Below are 14,220 nucleotides of genomic sequence, written 5' to 3'. Positions count from 1 at the left end.
CAGATTCTCTGTAATGTTGCTTCCCATTATATTTCTTCTTGTTTTTTTTTTATAATAAATAAATATATTACAGCAACATGCATCGATTCTTTATTTAATATTAACACTGATTATGTTGGACACGATTAAATACATACAATTTTATTTATTTTTAATAAACACAGCAAAAGCTATCAAACTTGTGCATATGGTGTGTAAAAATTAAATTTTTATTAATTTTGTTTTTGTTGTTAAGTAATATTTAATTAAAACTAAAAAATTTAAAGATGATTTTTCATATATTTTTTTGAGAAATTAGTAGGATGATTATAATTTTGTATCTCTCATGTATTATTCTATAAGACAAAAACTTATGTTAGACAGTCTCACGGATCGTATTTTGTAAGACATATATCTTATTTGGGTCATCCATAGAAAAATATTACTTTTTATGCTAAGATTATTACTTTTTATTGTGAATATCGTTAAAATTGATTCGTCTCAAAGATAAATATTCGTGAAAACTTCTCACAAAAGACCTACTCATTCTATAAAAGTTGCATTGAGGAGGATGTCAAATATTTGTCTACATGTATAAGGATGAACGACATAAGAAATGAGAATATTAGAGAAAAAATCGAGGTTGCGTTTGTTAAAGAAATTTGTTTAAGATCATATGAATGTATACATATCAATGAATAAAAGCATACATTCATTGGCGGAGCCACATGCCAGTGTACCCGGGTTTGGTCCAATTTTTTTTAAAAAAATTTATATGTAAATTTTATATAATTTTTGAATAATATGATATTAGTTCGAGTAGATCAGTTTAAAATATTAAAAGATTCTACAATTTAAAATTATAGCCCGAGCATAGCCATATTTCTTTAGTAGGATAAATGCTCGTTGTTGTCGTATTTATTAGATTTTTTCTGGTCGTTTTAAATATTTTAATTTTTTAAAAAATATGTAAAAATTTAAAGTCTAAAAAATTATAAAGAATTACCAACTTGTATATTTGCAAAATTCAAACATTTGTCTACTATCTATAAAAAAAAAAAAAATCATTTTTAATTATGTGTATGTTTTATAAAATTATGTGCAAGATTTAAAATTTCATTATGTGTAATTATAATTTTTTCCAATTATATGCAATTTTATTATGTTATTTTTAAATACAATGCTATTAGATAAAATAAAAAATCAATATTTTAACAACTTCTCAATATTATCATCTCAATCAATCTTGATATCAGTTTTGATATAGAAACGGGAAAATGAAAATTAATTTGTCTTTCGTACAATTCTTTTTTCTATGATGAACATTTGATTACTAACATAGATTATAATGTATAAAAGAACTTCTAAAGAATTTGTAAAATTGAAAAACAAGGAATTGATAAAAACAACATAGTCATATTAAGATTTTAGTAGGTATTTGTGATACGATTTCACGGATTTTTATCTATGAGACAGATCAAACACTGTTCATATTTACAATAATAAGTAAATTTTTTTAAATAAAAAGTAATATTTTTTCATTAGTGACTCAAATAAAAGATCGTCTTACAAAATTGATTCGTGATATTGTTTCATAAAAGTTTTTATGTTAATGTTTTGAGATGATAAACTGCATGTTCATAAAAAAGTGAAATTATCAAAATATTTATTTAAATAAAACTATATTTCTTGACCATCTTAATTTTTTTGTAAAAAAATATAATTTACCCGAAAAAGTGACGAAATACTCAATAAAGTTTAATATAAAACAAGTCTTTAAATATCTTTTCAACGCATCATTATTATGATGCTTGGATAAATTATATTCCCGATTTTTTTTTTTAAAGAGCATTTTTTTAAATGAATATTTTAGCGTGGCTCTCACTTTCATTCTTTCTTTTTCATGCACCCTTTACAATAAAAGTTGAAAATAAATAATTGAGATATTAAAATCAAAGTGTAATGTGTTCTAGATGCCCTCCATTGTGCTTGAAGCATCTCTTATCACATAGATTGACCTAACAATATGTCTGTCCAAGAATAATTTATTTAATTTTTCTGCAATAACATATATTTTAAAGATTATTGGAAAATGAAAGAACCCTTAACGTGTTTAATGGGTAGAGTATGTCTCTTGTGAGACGGTCTCACGAATCTTTATCTGTGAGATGTGTCGACCCTACCGATATTCACAATAAAAAGTAATACTCTTAACATAAAAAAATAATATTTTTTCATAGATAACCCAAATAAAAGATCCGACTCACAAAATACGACTCGTGAAACTGTTTCACATAAATTTTTGCCTAATAAAAAAGAGATTAAAAATAACATACTTTGTAATATAATAATAACTCCATGACCAAAGTAAGAAGATTCCTTCACATTAAATTTATTTTAATGCTCAACAACTCAATTGGGGTGTAAGTCAAATTTATTGAAATCAATTTCATCCCAAACAAGAAGACATAATAAATAGGGATGTAAATGAACCAAATCGTTTGTGAGTTATTCGAAGCTCGATTTGATAAAAGCTCGTTTGAGCTCGTTTAACGAGGTTCGTAAATATAAACAAACAAAACTCAAACTTTACAATATTCGACTCGTTAGCTCGTGAACATGTTCGTTGGTAAGTTCATGAGTAATCTTTTAGATGAAAAAATAATAATTTTGATATTTGATTTATTCGTTTTGCATATTATTTATGAAATATATAAAAAAATCTATTAAATTTATTTATTATAATAAATTTACAAATTTTAATAAGAATAATATATTTTTCTTTAAATATATAATTTATTTTTAATTAATTTAATAAAAATTTAAATGTATAATTCCTATTTATTAAGCTTGTTTAGGCTAGATAAATGCTTGAATAAGCTCGTAAGCCATGCATATATTCGTTAAATAAAGCTCGAGCTCAGCTCGATTATAAACGAGCCAAGCTCAAACATTCAAGAGTTCGGCTTGGTTCGACTCGATTACATCCCTAATAATAAACTCTAGTTAACCTAGTCCAATATGGCAATATGGAATGAACTTGTAGTCATAGATTGGAGTCGATAATCATATTATAAGTTCATAATCTGAACTCATCTGTTTTCATGTCAGTGATAGGTATCTTGAACAAAGAAATAGACCCTTCAAACTATATACAATCATACTCAATTCTCGATGAAATATTTGAGAACGATTGAAAGTTGTAACAATGATGTATTCGTGATCATTAAATAAAATTTTGTAACATGGCATGCTTTCAATAGTGGAATAAACAAAATCGCATGAATTTGGGAGAGATGCATAAAATAACCACAAAAAACATGATTAACTTATGTTTGACATTAACAACCACATAAAACAACGTTGATAAAAATATACATAAAATGTAAAGTTGTTGATTAGTTGCCATATTAAAATAATGGGCTTAATTCTAGTGGTTCACAAATAATGTGGATATTGCCAATAATGCCAGCCAAAATGGTTATTAAAAAAAATTTCAAGTACAAAATAATACATTGGTCTATTTGAAATAATATGGCTTAGTTATTTTGGCATATGTTGTTCAAAGAACACTAAATGACATTGCATATCCTAAATGATTCTACTTTAGACAACGTTAGCAATTAGCATCAGGCACATGAACAAAATAATTCTATAAAACATGCAATTGATTGATTGATTAATCAACCCGTCGAGCGATTAGAGCTAGTTTTATGTTCTAGAATCAATAATTTAGTTTTTTTTTACATGTAACCATATGTTTCTTTAATAAATGTATTTATATGATTTATTATATTTTAAAGTAACAATTTGTTTTATAAAGATTTTTTTTAAAAAATATTTGAAATAATTTTGGAGGACCACCTTATTGCATTCAATTATTGGTGCATAAAAAGAGAAGGGAATTTTTGGATGGTCCCCTACCATTTGTTCATATTATAGTTATATCAAATGAATGTGACCATTCGTGATGTATTTTGTTGCTTATGCATGGAGGAGTGTACAATAATAAGACAAAAATTTGTATGAGACGATCTCACGGGTCGTATTCGTGAGACGGATCTCTTATTTGGATCATCCATGAAAAAGTATTACTTTTTATGCTAAGAGTATTACTTTTTATTGTGAATATGGGTAGGGTTGATCCGTCTTACATATTAAGATCCGTGAGACGGTCTCACATGAGACTCACTCCAATAATAAAGCCAATGTCGAAAATATAAAATGGGAGAAAAAAGAATTATTGTTTTCAATATAGAATTTCATATAGCAAAAGCTTTTGCATAAATGGATGTTGTAACAAATTATTTTGTAACATTCACTTCAAGAATGTAACATAACATAACATCCCAAACGTTTAAAAACTGAGTGTATATGACCAAAGATATGGAGGAAAGTATGAGTTTCTTGAATGAAGAGTAAAAAAAAAAACTATCATTGAATCAAGAACAAACAAGATGTAAGTCCTAAAGAAATGACTCAATTACAAGTGAGAGATTTAAAACAAGGGAACCAATGTTTGTTTGTTCCCATCCTACTCACTCATAGCCATTTCTACCGTATATCTTTCCGTTTTGTTCAACTGGACCATCATCAAACTAGTAACATCCTAAGGAGAACTTTTTATAATACGACGATCTGAGGTGATAGTGAGTAACTTGGAGGAACTATACATACATTCAATCACTCAATCACAATTGAGTTGTCTTTTGTTAGTTCGTCTCGGGAACCACCATTTAGACACTGGTTTTCTTGTTCCAACGAGTTATCAGATTTAAGGCTCCTTTCGCTAGATGATTTGTTTGAGTTGCATTCTTCCTCCTCAATTAGCTCCAAAGGGCATGTCCTCTTGAGTGCAGGCCTCTTTTGGAACTTTTTCTTGCTCTGAGTTACCCCGTCATCCCCTTTTAGCATTCTTACAACCTGCCTCCCATGAAAGAATCATTTAATCCAAATGAATTACTATATCATACTGTTTTGTGCTTGATACACCGAAGGGGTTCTTAACATAAGTTACTTGCCTGGCTCATTTGAGGCCTTTCAATTGAATTTTGATCTGTACATAGGGATGCAACCGTACACATACGATTCATCTGATCAGATTCATATGAACCATCTAATGATGGATCAACAAGCTCGACAATGCATTTCTTGTTTAGCAGAGGTTTTGCCTGTAAGATGTTAATAAATTTATGAAAGATAGATAAGTGTTTCTTGGTTTAAATAAGAAGAGAGTTACGTCACTAGGCCAAGAACATAAGCAAGAGTGCATACCCACATTACAACGCTGTTGTGTGACTCGTCTAGAGCTGGCCGGCCACTAATGAGCTCTAATAACAGTACTCCAAAGGCATATACATCGGTCTTTTCATCAACTTTGCCATGAATAAAAAGCTCGGGGGCAAGATAGCTGCCCAGGAAAGAGAAAAAAATTACTTATATTGACAAAATTTCAAAAGTTTTAGGCTTTTGGCAGTTTCATGCTTAGCAATAAAAGCAGCCTACCCAAACGTTCCTTCAAACTGTGAAACATCAAGGTGAGTCCAGTTATCAGGAAGCCATTTTGCGAGACCAAAATCAGAAATCTGCACTTAAAATTAAATCATTAAGCACCTACTAAAGAACTTCACAAAAATCAAGCCATCGATCCAATTTTACTTTTAAATGGTCACCGTAATGTTTTTAATCAGGATCCCTCTACCTGAGGTTCAAAATCTTCAGTGAGTAAAATATTGGCAGACTTGATATCTCTATGGATAATTCTTCGTTGGCACCCCTCGTGCAGATATGATAAACCGGAAGCAATGCCTAGAGCAATATTGTACCTTACACTCCATCCCAATTTATCTTTTTTGTCTGTGTATTGTACAATGAGATTCTTGAATCTTGAAAAATGAAATTCAAATCAAATCAAAGATTCCATTTATCTAATTTAGATGAAAGAACGAACCGATAAGCAAAGATGCCAAACTCCCATTTGGTGACAAAGGAAGAACAAGGTGCATCCCTCCTTCAACTCCATAACCAATCACAGTGGCAATATTTGGATGGTTCACATGTACTAGTATGCCAAGCTCGGATAGATAATCTGCAGTCATCTCCTCCGGAGTTCCTCGAATCAACCTCTTAACGGCTACTAGTTGATCATCTCCCAAATGCCCCTTGTAAACTTCTGAGTATCCCCCCTCTCCAATCAAGTTATCTACCCAAACATAATTAAAGAAAACAAAGATTGTCAAAACGGATGCATTTTCTTGGCATTTATACTAAGAAATTAAGCATTCAAAAATGAGAGATTTTAGTTCTTCATCATGTACCATGGTTAAAGTTATCGGTTATTTCTTGGAGGTCTGAAAGAGAGAAATTCTTCCATGAAGTTTCGAAGCAATAGTACAAGTCGGCTTCTATATGAGGGGGCAATGCTGGCAAACTCTGTGTATTTCTTGTTCTTCTTCTCGAGAGTTTCTTGATCGAAGGTAGGTGAGGTAAGGTAGGATGAAAAGTATGCAAATGCATTGTTGGCCCCTTTTTCAGTTTCCGAATAAACCCTTTCCATGGAGAATCGGATTTCTCGCTTGTTTCAGCCTCGGAATCTAAAGTTCTTGTAACAGAACAAATTACCGTGTTTGCCTCCTCGCAAACTTCCTCCCTCACCAAGCATTCTTCCATTGTTTCGTCCTCAATAGTTAGAGCTCTCAATTCTAGGCACATTTCAAGAGTGCAATTTTTTGTAATGAGATTATCGTGTTTCACTTAAACTCGAAATTTCAAGGAAAAAGGGAACCGGAAGCTAGACTTAAGATTAATACCTTTATCAGAAAGAGAAATGGATGAAGCAGAAAATATCAGTTTCTTTCCTATCACAAAAAATTGTCCTTCAGAACTCTCCGCAGCAGCATTGCATGCATTCTCACTTCCCCTGTAATTCGAGAACCTGTTACAGAATATTTGCTAATCCAACATCGGAACAATTTTACACAAACGAGATTATTCATTCTGCAAATTACATGAAAAATCTGCAAGATTTTGCAGAAATGGATCGTTATTATCATAAAATGAGAAAAAAGACCAAAATTTTTGCAAATTTAAAGATCAACGAATCCATCCACCATTTACCACTAACAATCCTTCAGCAGAATCCCAGAAAACATTACATGCATACAGCCTAACTTCAGGAAAAAATATAACGTAATGAAAATGACTCAAAATTACCTCGGGGAAGTTAAAGGGTCACGAGCAATTTCCATGGTTCCAAACACATCAAAATAACAGTGCCTCAAGAACCAATGATATATATCTTATATAATATATATTAAGTTCCAGCAATTTTCCAATCCAGAATGAAAGAAAGAAGAATGAGAAAATGATGAAAAATGGGAATAATGGTGGGTGAGTATTGTCCACATTAAATGTAAGATCTTCATGCTGAAAATTCGGACTCTCCGAGGTTAATTTTTCCGAAGTGTCACCTGGGACACAGAATTAGATACACGACGTTTACACGGAATATACTGATTTTCCACACAGTTACAAGGCACATTAGATGCTATTTTTTTTTTTAAAAAAAATACTATACACATCATATATATTATGTTATGATAATATATTACGAATTTCTATATATAAAATTTTCATTTTTAGATAAAATATGACTTGTATGTCAATGCATGTCATTAGTTTTTTAGATTTATTTTTATATTTGGGGATGAGGTGTAACGTCTTTTCTTTTATGATTTAACGAAATTTGGTTACCAAATTGTTTTTTTTTAAAAAAAATTTGGTGCCAAAATTTAGTTCACTTAGATGAGATTTCAATGTTGACACGTGGGTAACTAACAAAACTGTCAACGAAAAAAATGACAGACTGCCGCGAAAGAGATCTCTCTTCCTATAGTTCTTTGGTTCTTTATCAACTAGGATTGAGAAAAACTCACCATGCAAACTCCATAAGCTTACATGGAAAACAACAATAAGATTATAACAAAAAGTAATCTGATTACAACTTTGAATTTATAATCATATGTGATATACTGATATGCATATCATAAACTCACTTCACAATTTATAGTTGCATGCACATAACATTCTAAAATAAAAGATCAATTCATACGATGTGTCAGTTGATATTCCGTGTGATCAAACCCTCGAAAACAAGATAAAGATCTTTGTTATCCGGGCCAAAGATTTCATCAGCCTTCCGTAAAGTATCCTAACATGATAAGCGAGTAAATAGGATCAAGAAGACGATAAATTCCTTGTACCGCACACAAGAAAGCAAGATCAATGGATGTCGCGCGCGAGTAGTGTACATAATCGCGTACCTCTTTTGTTTGCTTATGGGAATTTAATTCCTTCACATTGGCTAGAAAAGCCCCAAACTGCTCGTATGATAGCCGAGTTCTGACGAACCAAGAAAAATATCATTTAACATTTGGTGTGACTATTAGAACATCAATCAGTAAAAAAGTAGAAGAGATGTGGATAGATTAGAAATAATGGTGAAATTATAAAGGGATAGCCATTCAATTGCATTTTTCACAAGATCATGGACCACCGACTTAATGGGAAAAAGTGCATACATAAAGTTGATAAATACGATTTAAATTTATTGAGATAGCATGATAAACTGAGAGTATCTAGTTAGTGGTTCTGTGTGACAAAGAGCCGTGACAATGTTCATTAGCCATTTTTCATGAGAAAAACCATGTACCTGACTTGGCGGAAGAATTCTTTTCCGTCTACACGGGTTCTCCCTGATGTAAGAACAAAGTCATTAGATACTAGGCTGTCTTTATTAAGATATTATTGGAGTAAAGATGACATAGAAAGTACGATATAATGAAGATCATAAGTAGTTTCCTCCAGCAACCATACGTAATTCCCGAATAAGATGGACTTGAAATAGAAGAAGGTAATTGAGTAATAAGAGTGGTATTCACGGTTCTATAAGACTATAACCTTTACTGATTTATGACTAACCTGTTTGTGATCCTGAATCCAAGCCTGATATCGAACTGTACTTGCTAGATGACATAGAAGACAATGAAGAAGATAGACTTGGAGGGGAACCAGGAGGCGTAAACCGAGGTGTGCCGCTAGTTTGGGATGCTAGCAGCAAGCCCTGTGATACACGTGGCCTCACAGCTGTCAAGTTGAGAAAATAATGATTAGAAACATATCAGTTTTGCACTTCAAAGCAGGCAAAAGCACTGGGAAGATCATATCGAAAATGAGAAGGGTTTTCCTAAAATCAGCAATTAACTCTACAACATAACACATACTTTCAGACTCTGTGTCGTCAGAATAGAAGTTACTGGCATGATCTGAGAATTGGCTGTGCGTTGAAGCTGTTCTGCTAGGCAGTGATAATGCATCATCCTCTAAGACATTACAACAACATAATCAAATGAACACATAAGAAATAAAGAATACACTGCAGAATCAGAATCAATATTTTTTTACTATTTTAGAGTAGTTTGTGCTGCTGCAATCGAGCAGCGCACTTTTCTTTTTGGGAGGATCTTTCCTCTTATGTTAGAACCCATGAAAAGAAGTCACTGAAATAGCAGACCTTGATTACTTGAATCGTATTTGGCAGCAGCTTTCGGAGCACTTGCCTATGAAACCAAAAACGGAAAGTGATCAAACCGATCATTTAGTTGTTAGAGCAGAACCTCAGCCTTATATCCGCAAATATGCTCATCAGAAGAGCACGAAAAATATGTGCTGATCTTATTTAGAAATTTAATCACTTACAGGGTTGTCTTCTTCATCTTGCAGAGATCGCATGAGTGTCTTTCTGAAGGCCTCCAACTGCACCGACAAAAGCTGTAAGAACATTGTTCTAGATGAACACAGTAATTAATATTGACTCAAGATTTCAACGAGTTACCAAGATTTAGATGTTAAGTGCCTACGAGGACTTGAATGTTTCATATCAAAGACGGTAATGGGACACACAGTTCAGATGACTTATGTGGCCAAACCTAGGAGTCAGCCTAAACTAACTACAAACTTTTTACGAAGTATGCAGCATAAGAAAATGCAATATGGCTTTTAACAGAAAGGAACAATTCAAACTTTAGATCATACATTTCTCAATGATCAAACGCCATGTATATATCCCAATAAATTAATTTTAACTTGCTAATTGCTGTAGTGTAATAGCCAAGAAAGAGGCTGTAAACTGTACACCATACATAGCCGGGAGTATCAGAAATGAAAAGAAAGAAAGTGCACCAGAAATGGCACAAAGTTAAACCACTATAAATCTCGCATAATTCACAAGCGTAGACTGCCAAAAGTTAAAAATCACACCTTTGTAACATCCCTATTCAGCTTTTTCACCGTGCCGCTAAGTTGCACATTCTCCTTCATCAAGCTCTCCTATACCTCAACAAATCCAGACAGACAAACAAACATAGAATGTCCATACCCAAAAGTCCAAACAAAATAACAATTCACCATTAACAGATAACAACTAACTCCAAATTTTTCGACGTCCTAAGTCAGGATTTGTGTCCGACCTTTTCCTGCTGAACTTGAGCGAGCTTGCCTGACGCCTCGTTGAGCGAGGCGTCGAGTGACTCAATCTGCGATTCGAGGCTGGAAATGATAGCGTCTTTGTCAGCCACATCCTGGCGGAGGACGGAAGCCTCCGACTCGAGTGCGCTGACACGCGTGGACAGAGCAATGGAGGTAATCTTCCGCGCGACATCGAGCTGCTCGAACGGATCGGTGGGCAAAACCTCCAGCAATTCGTGGGGAAGGTCCAACTTCGGGCCGCCTCCGCCTCCCAATTCTTTCGACATCATATTCTTGCTTCTTCACTAACTCAAGTCACAAAAAGAATAAATAAATGGATTTGTTATTTATTTTATTTGTATATAATATAGTATTAATAATTTGTGGGCGAAAATATGTTGCCTTTGTTTGGATAAGAAAATTGTTTTTTTTTTTTAAAAAAAACAATTACAACTATTTGAAGATGGGACGAAGGGAGAACTATTTTTTATTAACGTGGGAATATCGTCTCTCTCGTAAGGGAAAGGGCAAAGAAAATCGTGTTTTGGATTTCTTGGATATGTGATCGTTTTCAATTCGATGTAAATCCTGTGTGTGTAAAAATGAGTGGTTGCTTTCTCTTTGTCTGCGGCCATTTGTAACCAGGCATTAGGCTTTGGTGGGTACCTTTTTTGTCAATAATTTTGTATTATATATTATATAGAATGTATAGGGAATTTGAAGTCTATTGCGTATCGTTCTCGTTGATTTTTGGTCGATGAGATGTAAAATTTGGAAAGTTGATCTACTCAAGAACATTGTCCTTGTGATATCCTGAAATGGATCAAAATTTTGAGCTTAGGGAAGTCATATTGAATAAGGCGTAACTCGCTCGACTCTTATTGATTATAAATCAAAGCATATTTGACTTGAATAAACATGTATTAACGAAAAATCTAATCAAAACACTTCGGTTAGGCATTTTGTCTGGAATTGTTTTATGGGGTTTAAAACGGCACAATTCAATTTGAAGTTTACATAGACAAGCATATTACCAAGTTGACTCGATAGTCTAAAAAAGCCTCATAGTTATGTTAGATTTAAAAATCTTGTCGCATAACGATGGGGAAATTCCAATATCATTTTTTTGGGGTTAATTCTCGCTGATTCGAATACTAGCTTGGTTGTCAGAAGACCAATTTGGAATATATGAACCAAAACCAAAAATAACGGTGTTTGGTGGATTGTTCCCTCTTCTTTGTGTGACTAAGGGCTGGCTCAAGGGGTTGATTTCGTCTTGAAGTCTGAACATCATGGCTCATCCAGTGTGCCATTTGAGTATTCATCCCCGGCAATTCCAAAACTTCCATTTGGCACACGGTTGGGATTAGTGTTTGCTGGCTGAGCGGAAAGAGAGCTTCCTCGTGTGTGTCGGTTCTGTGAAGCTGTAGTACTTCTTGTTGCCTTGAGACGAGCCTTCCTACCCTGTCGCCAAGTGATTGAAGAGTCATGAGTAACAGAGACTGCCAAGTAATGTAACTGATGACATTTTATCTCAATTTGCCATAGTGAAAACTAGAGGATAAAGTTCATGTTGCAAAAATTTGAAGTTCAGGCTGTGACTTATTTGAGAACCTGTAGAACCATGATTGCAGTTTTATTTTAGTTTTGACAAAAAGTGAAACCAACTCTATCATGCTCAAGGAGAGTGCTATAATTTAGTATGGTTTTTCATTTCATTTAGCGTGATTGCACTATATATCAAATTATGTAATTTCAACCCAAATCAAATCAATCAAGCGCAACCTAAGAGAATTTAAGAAGAAAATTTGACCTTGCCCATGCACTTCTCCAAGTGTGGCGCAAATCTTCCAGCCATAATAGACCTCCCACAGTTCATGCAGTCGAATATTTCATTTGCAATTGGAGGGTGAGTTTGCCCAAATATATCAACATATTTTCCATTGGCTTCGCCGCTATGACTTGGATCAGACGCCCTTGCTCTTGCTTCGGCAGACAACCTTAGTTCTTCTTCCTCTAGGTCCAATTTACTATCAAGTCCTAGTCTGACAATACGGTGCGACTCCGATGCAACATCAATGATGATGGAATCAAGAAGGTCTCTGAAAAGGTCAGAGCACAACTGCAAATCAAACCCAATAACAAGAAAATCCCGATCATGTTCATTATAGTAAACAAAAACCACAAGTCACCTCATCAGAAATTTTATAAGTTCCACTGATATGGTTACTAAAGAAGGAGACAACATTCAACCACACCCTTGAGGCATCTATGAAATTGTTCATCATGAAAATGGAAGGATGTAGGCATGTAGCTAAGGAACAGGGCAAGAGACATAAGGCTGATTAGAGAACCGAAAACTGAGCAGCAGTAATTAAAAGTTGGGAGTCCATGGCAAAAATGAGGGCCAAAAATCAATTCTCATCGTAAAGTACACCTTGAAATAACAGATAAAATTAAAATTCTATGAAGAAGATTAGGAGGGCTTCTATTCTAGGATAACAGGCACAAATGATCAACATTTTCACCTAATTCATTTTTAAAAAATTAGCCGCAGTAGATAGGCAAAATCCAGATACAGTTCATCTTTGTAAACACCCCCAACACCTTAAATCTATTAAATTACAAATATGAGTTCAGAGTTGATTACCTCAGAGGTAGAAGAAACATCATTCTCTTTCAGCATTGACATGGTCCTCGAACACAATCAACCAAGGCAAAATGACTATGCAAAGCCAACTGCCATTTCAAAAAATCACAAACAAACAATCATTCAAAGTTCTTCCCCATTCTTTTAATTCCCGTTCCGAATAAGCATAAACCACACTAAATACATAATTTTCAATGGTAAATTGACATTTAGAAAGTCCCATGAAATCGGAAAAACGAACTTGCTGACCCAAAAGTTTGTCATAAAAAGAGTAATTTTATGATATAAATTCACTCAAAAAAGCTGACCAAGAGTGGTGCGATCTCTATACAAGAGTAAACCATAACCATAACAAGTATACAACAAAAAATAATCAAGCAGCAGAAACAGACAGAATAAACAAATCGGCAATCAGAACAATGCATAACGTATAACACAATTGAATCATTAAAATTGATGTATCGATATTGATGCAAAAATTGAGAGATCCATAATCTGATATTTATTAATTAAAATCCAAACCTATAAAATAGGGAAACGATAAACAAATCCAATGAAAGGGGAAACGAAACGACAAAGCCCAAGAGTTGCCTGCAGCAGTGCACAGCGAGACCCGTTTCGATCGGTGAAAAATTGAGATGCACAAAAGTGTCCTGGGTCGCGCGATTTATTCAAAGAGAACGCGAGACTTCATGAAGCAGGACCAAATGCGCTTTCAGACCAATTTTTCAATCGTGAAAATAGCAAAGTTTCGTATTCTCATACTCACCTCCCAAAGAAGTTTTCAAAATTTTATTTCGACGTTTAAAATGTTCTTTCTTTGATATTGTATATTTAAATCGGGTATTTAAATTTGATTTATTTTGCGTTTAAGAACGTTGTATACCAAACTAATCACGAATTAGACGAGTTGGCCCTTCTTTTGATTATATTCACAATCAAAAACTTTGTTTTTTGTTTAGGCTACACTAGAAATACACGTGAAATTTACGTTGTATAATCAATCGCCGTATTCTTGAAATTTTGGCAATGGTGCAACCACGACAACGACAGCGACAGGGCAACGT

The 14,220-nt window shown here is 33.5% G+C and overlaps 3 protein-coding genes across 8 annotated transcripts; all 3 read right to left on the bottom strand.

Moving 5' to 3' along the window:
• Positions 1-4,356: 4,356 nt before the first annotated feature.
• LOC140830726 (receptor-like cytosolic serine/threonine-protein kinase RBK2) lies at positions 4,357-7,578 on the bottom strand. 2 transcript variants are annotated; one of them, XM_073194170.1, is made up of 9 exons: positions 7,192-7,578; positions 6,789-6,913; positions 6,297-6,680; positions 5,930-6,181; positions 5,681-5,835; positions 5,485-5,564; positions 5,254-5,389; positions 5,001-5,150; positions 4,357-4,902 (listed from the first exon to the last, which is right to left on the bottom strand). In XM_073194170.1, exons 1-9 carry the CDS (start codon positions 7,224-7,226, stop codon positions 4,663-4,665), a joined length of 1,557 nt encoding a protein of 518 aa, XP_073050271.1. In that variant the 5' UTR covers positions 7,227-7,578; the 3' UTR covers positions 4,357-4,662. The 2 variants fall into 2 exon arrangements, with proteins under 2 accessions (XP_073050271.1, XP_073050272.1); XM_073194171.1 differs by having other exon boundaries at positions 4,358-4,902; positions 6,789-6,898; positions 7,192-7,573.
• Positions 7,579-7,931: 353 nt separating this feature from the next.
• Positions 7,932-10,907, bottom strand: LOC140830728 (uncharacterized protein At4g15545-like). Its single transcript, XM_073194172.1, has 9 exons — positions 10,506-10,907; positions 10,297-10,365; positions 9,736-9,792; positions 9,551-9,596; positions 9,261-9,359; positions 8,959-9,123; positions 8,690-8,732; positions 8,301-8,379; positions 7,932-8,188 (listed from the first exon to the last, which is right to left on the bottom strand). Exons 1-9 carry the CDS (start codon positions 10,791-10,793, stop codon positions 8,096-8,098), a joined length of 939 nt encoding a protein of 312 aa, XP_073050273.1. The 5' UTR covers positions 10,794-10,907; the 3' UTR covers positions 7,932-8,095.
• Positions 10,908-11,571: 664 nt separating this feature from the next.
• LOC140830725 (SAGA-associated factor 11) lies at positions 11,572-13,899 on the bottom strand. 5 transcript variants are annotated; one of them, XM_073194167.1, is made up of 4 exons: positions 13,745-13,899; positions 13,154-13,242; positions 12,317-12,625; positions 11,572-11,967 (listed from the first exon to the last, which is right to left on the bottom strand). In XM_073194167.1, the coding sequence occupies exons 2-4, from the start codon at positions 13,193-13,195 to the stop codon at positions 11,794-11,796; spliced, it is 525 nt and encodes a 174-aa protein (XP_073050268.1). In that variant the 5' UTR covers positions 13,196-13,242; positions 13,745-13,899; the 3' UTR covers positions 11,572-11,793. The 5 variants fall into 5 exon arrangements, with proteins under 5 accessions (XP_073050268.1, XP_073050269.1, XP_073050267.1 ...); XM_073194168.1 differs by adding an exon at positions 12,696-12,817 and having other exon boundaries at positions 12,317-12,605; positions 13,154-13,897; XM_073194166.1 differs by having other exon boundaries at positions 13,676-13,892.
• Positions 13,900-14,220: the final 321 nt, after the last annotated feature.

The sequence above is a fragment of the Primulina eburnea genome, chromosome 4 (assembly GCF_022965805.1).
Source record: "Primulina eburnea isolate SZY01 chromosome 4, ASM2296580v1, whole genome shotgun sequence".
Classification (NCBI taxonomy): domain Eukaryota; kingdom Viridiplantae; phylum Streptophyta; class Magnoliopsida; order Lamiales; family Gesneriaceae; genus Primulina; species Primulina eburnea.
This window is presented reverse-complemented; position numbering and strand designations above follow the sequence as displayed.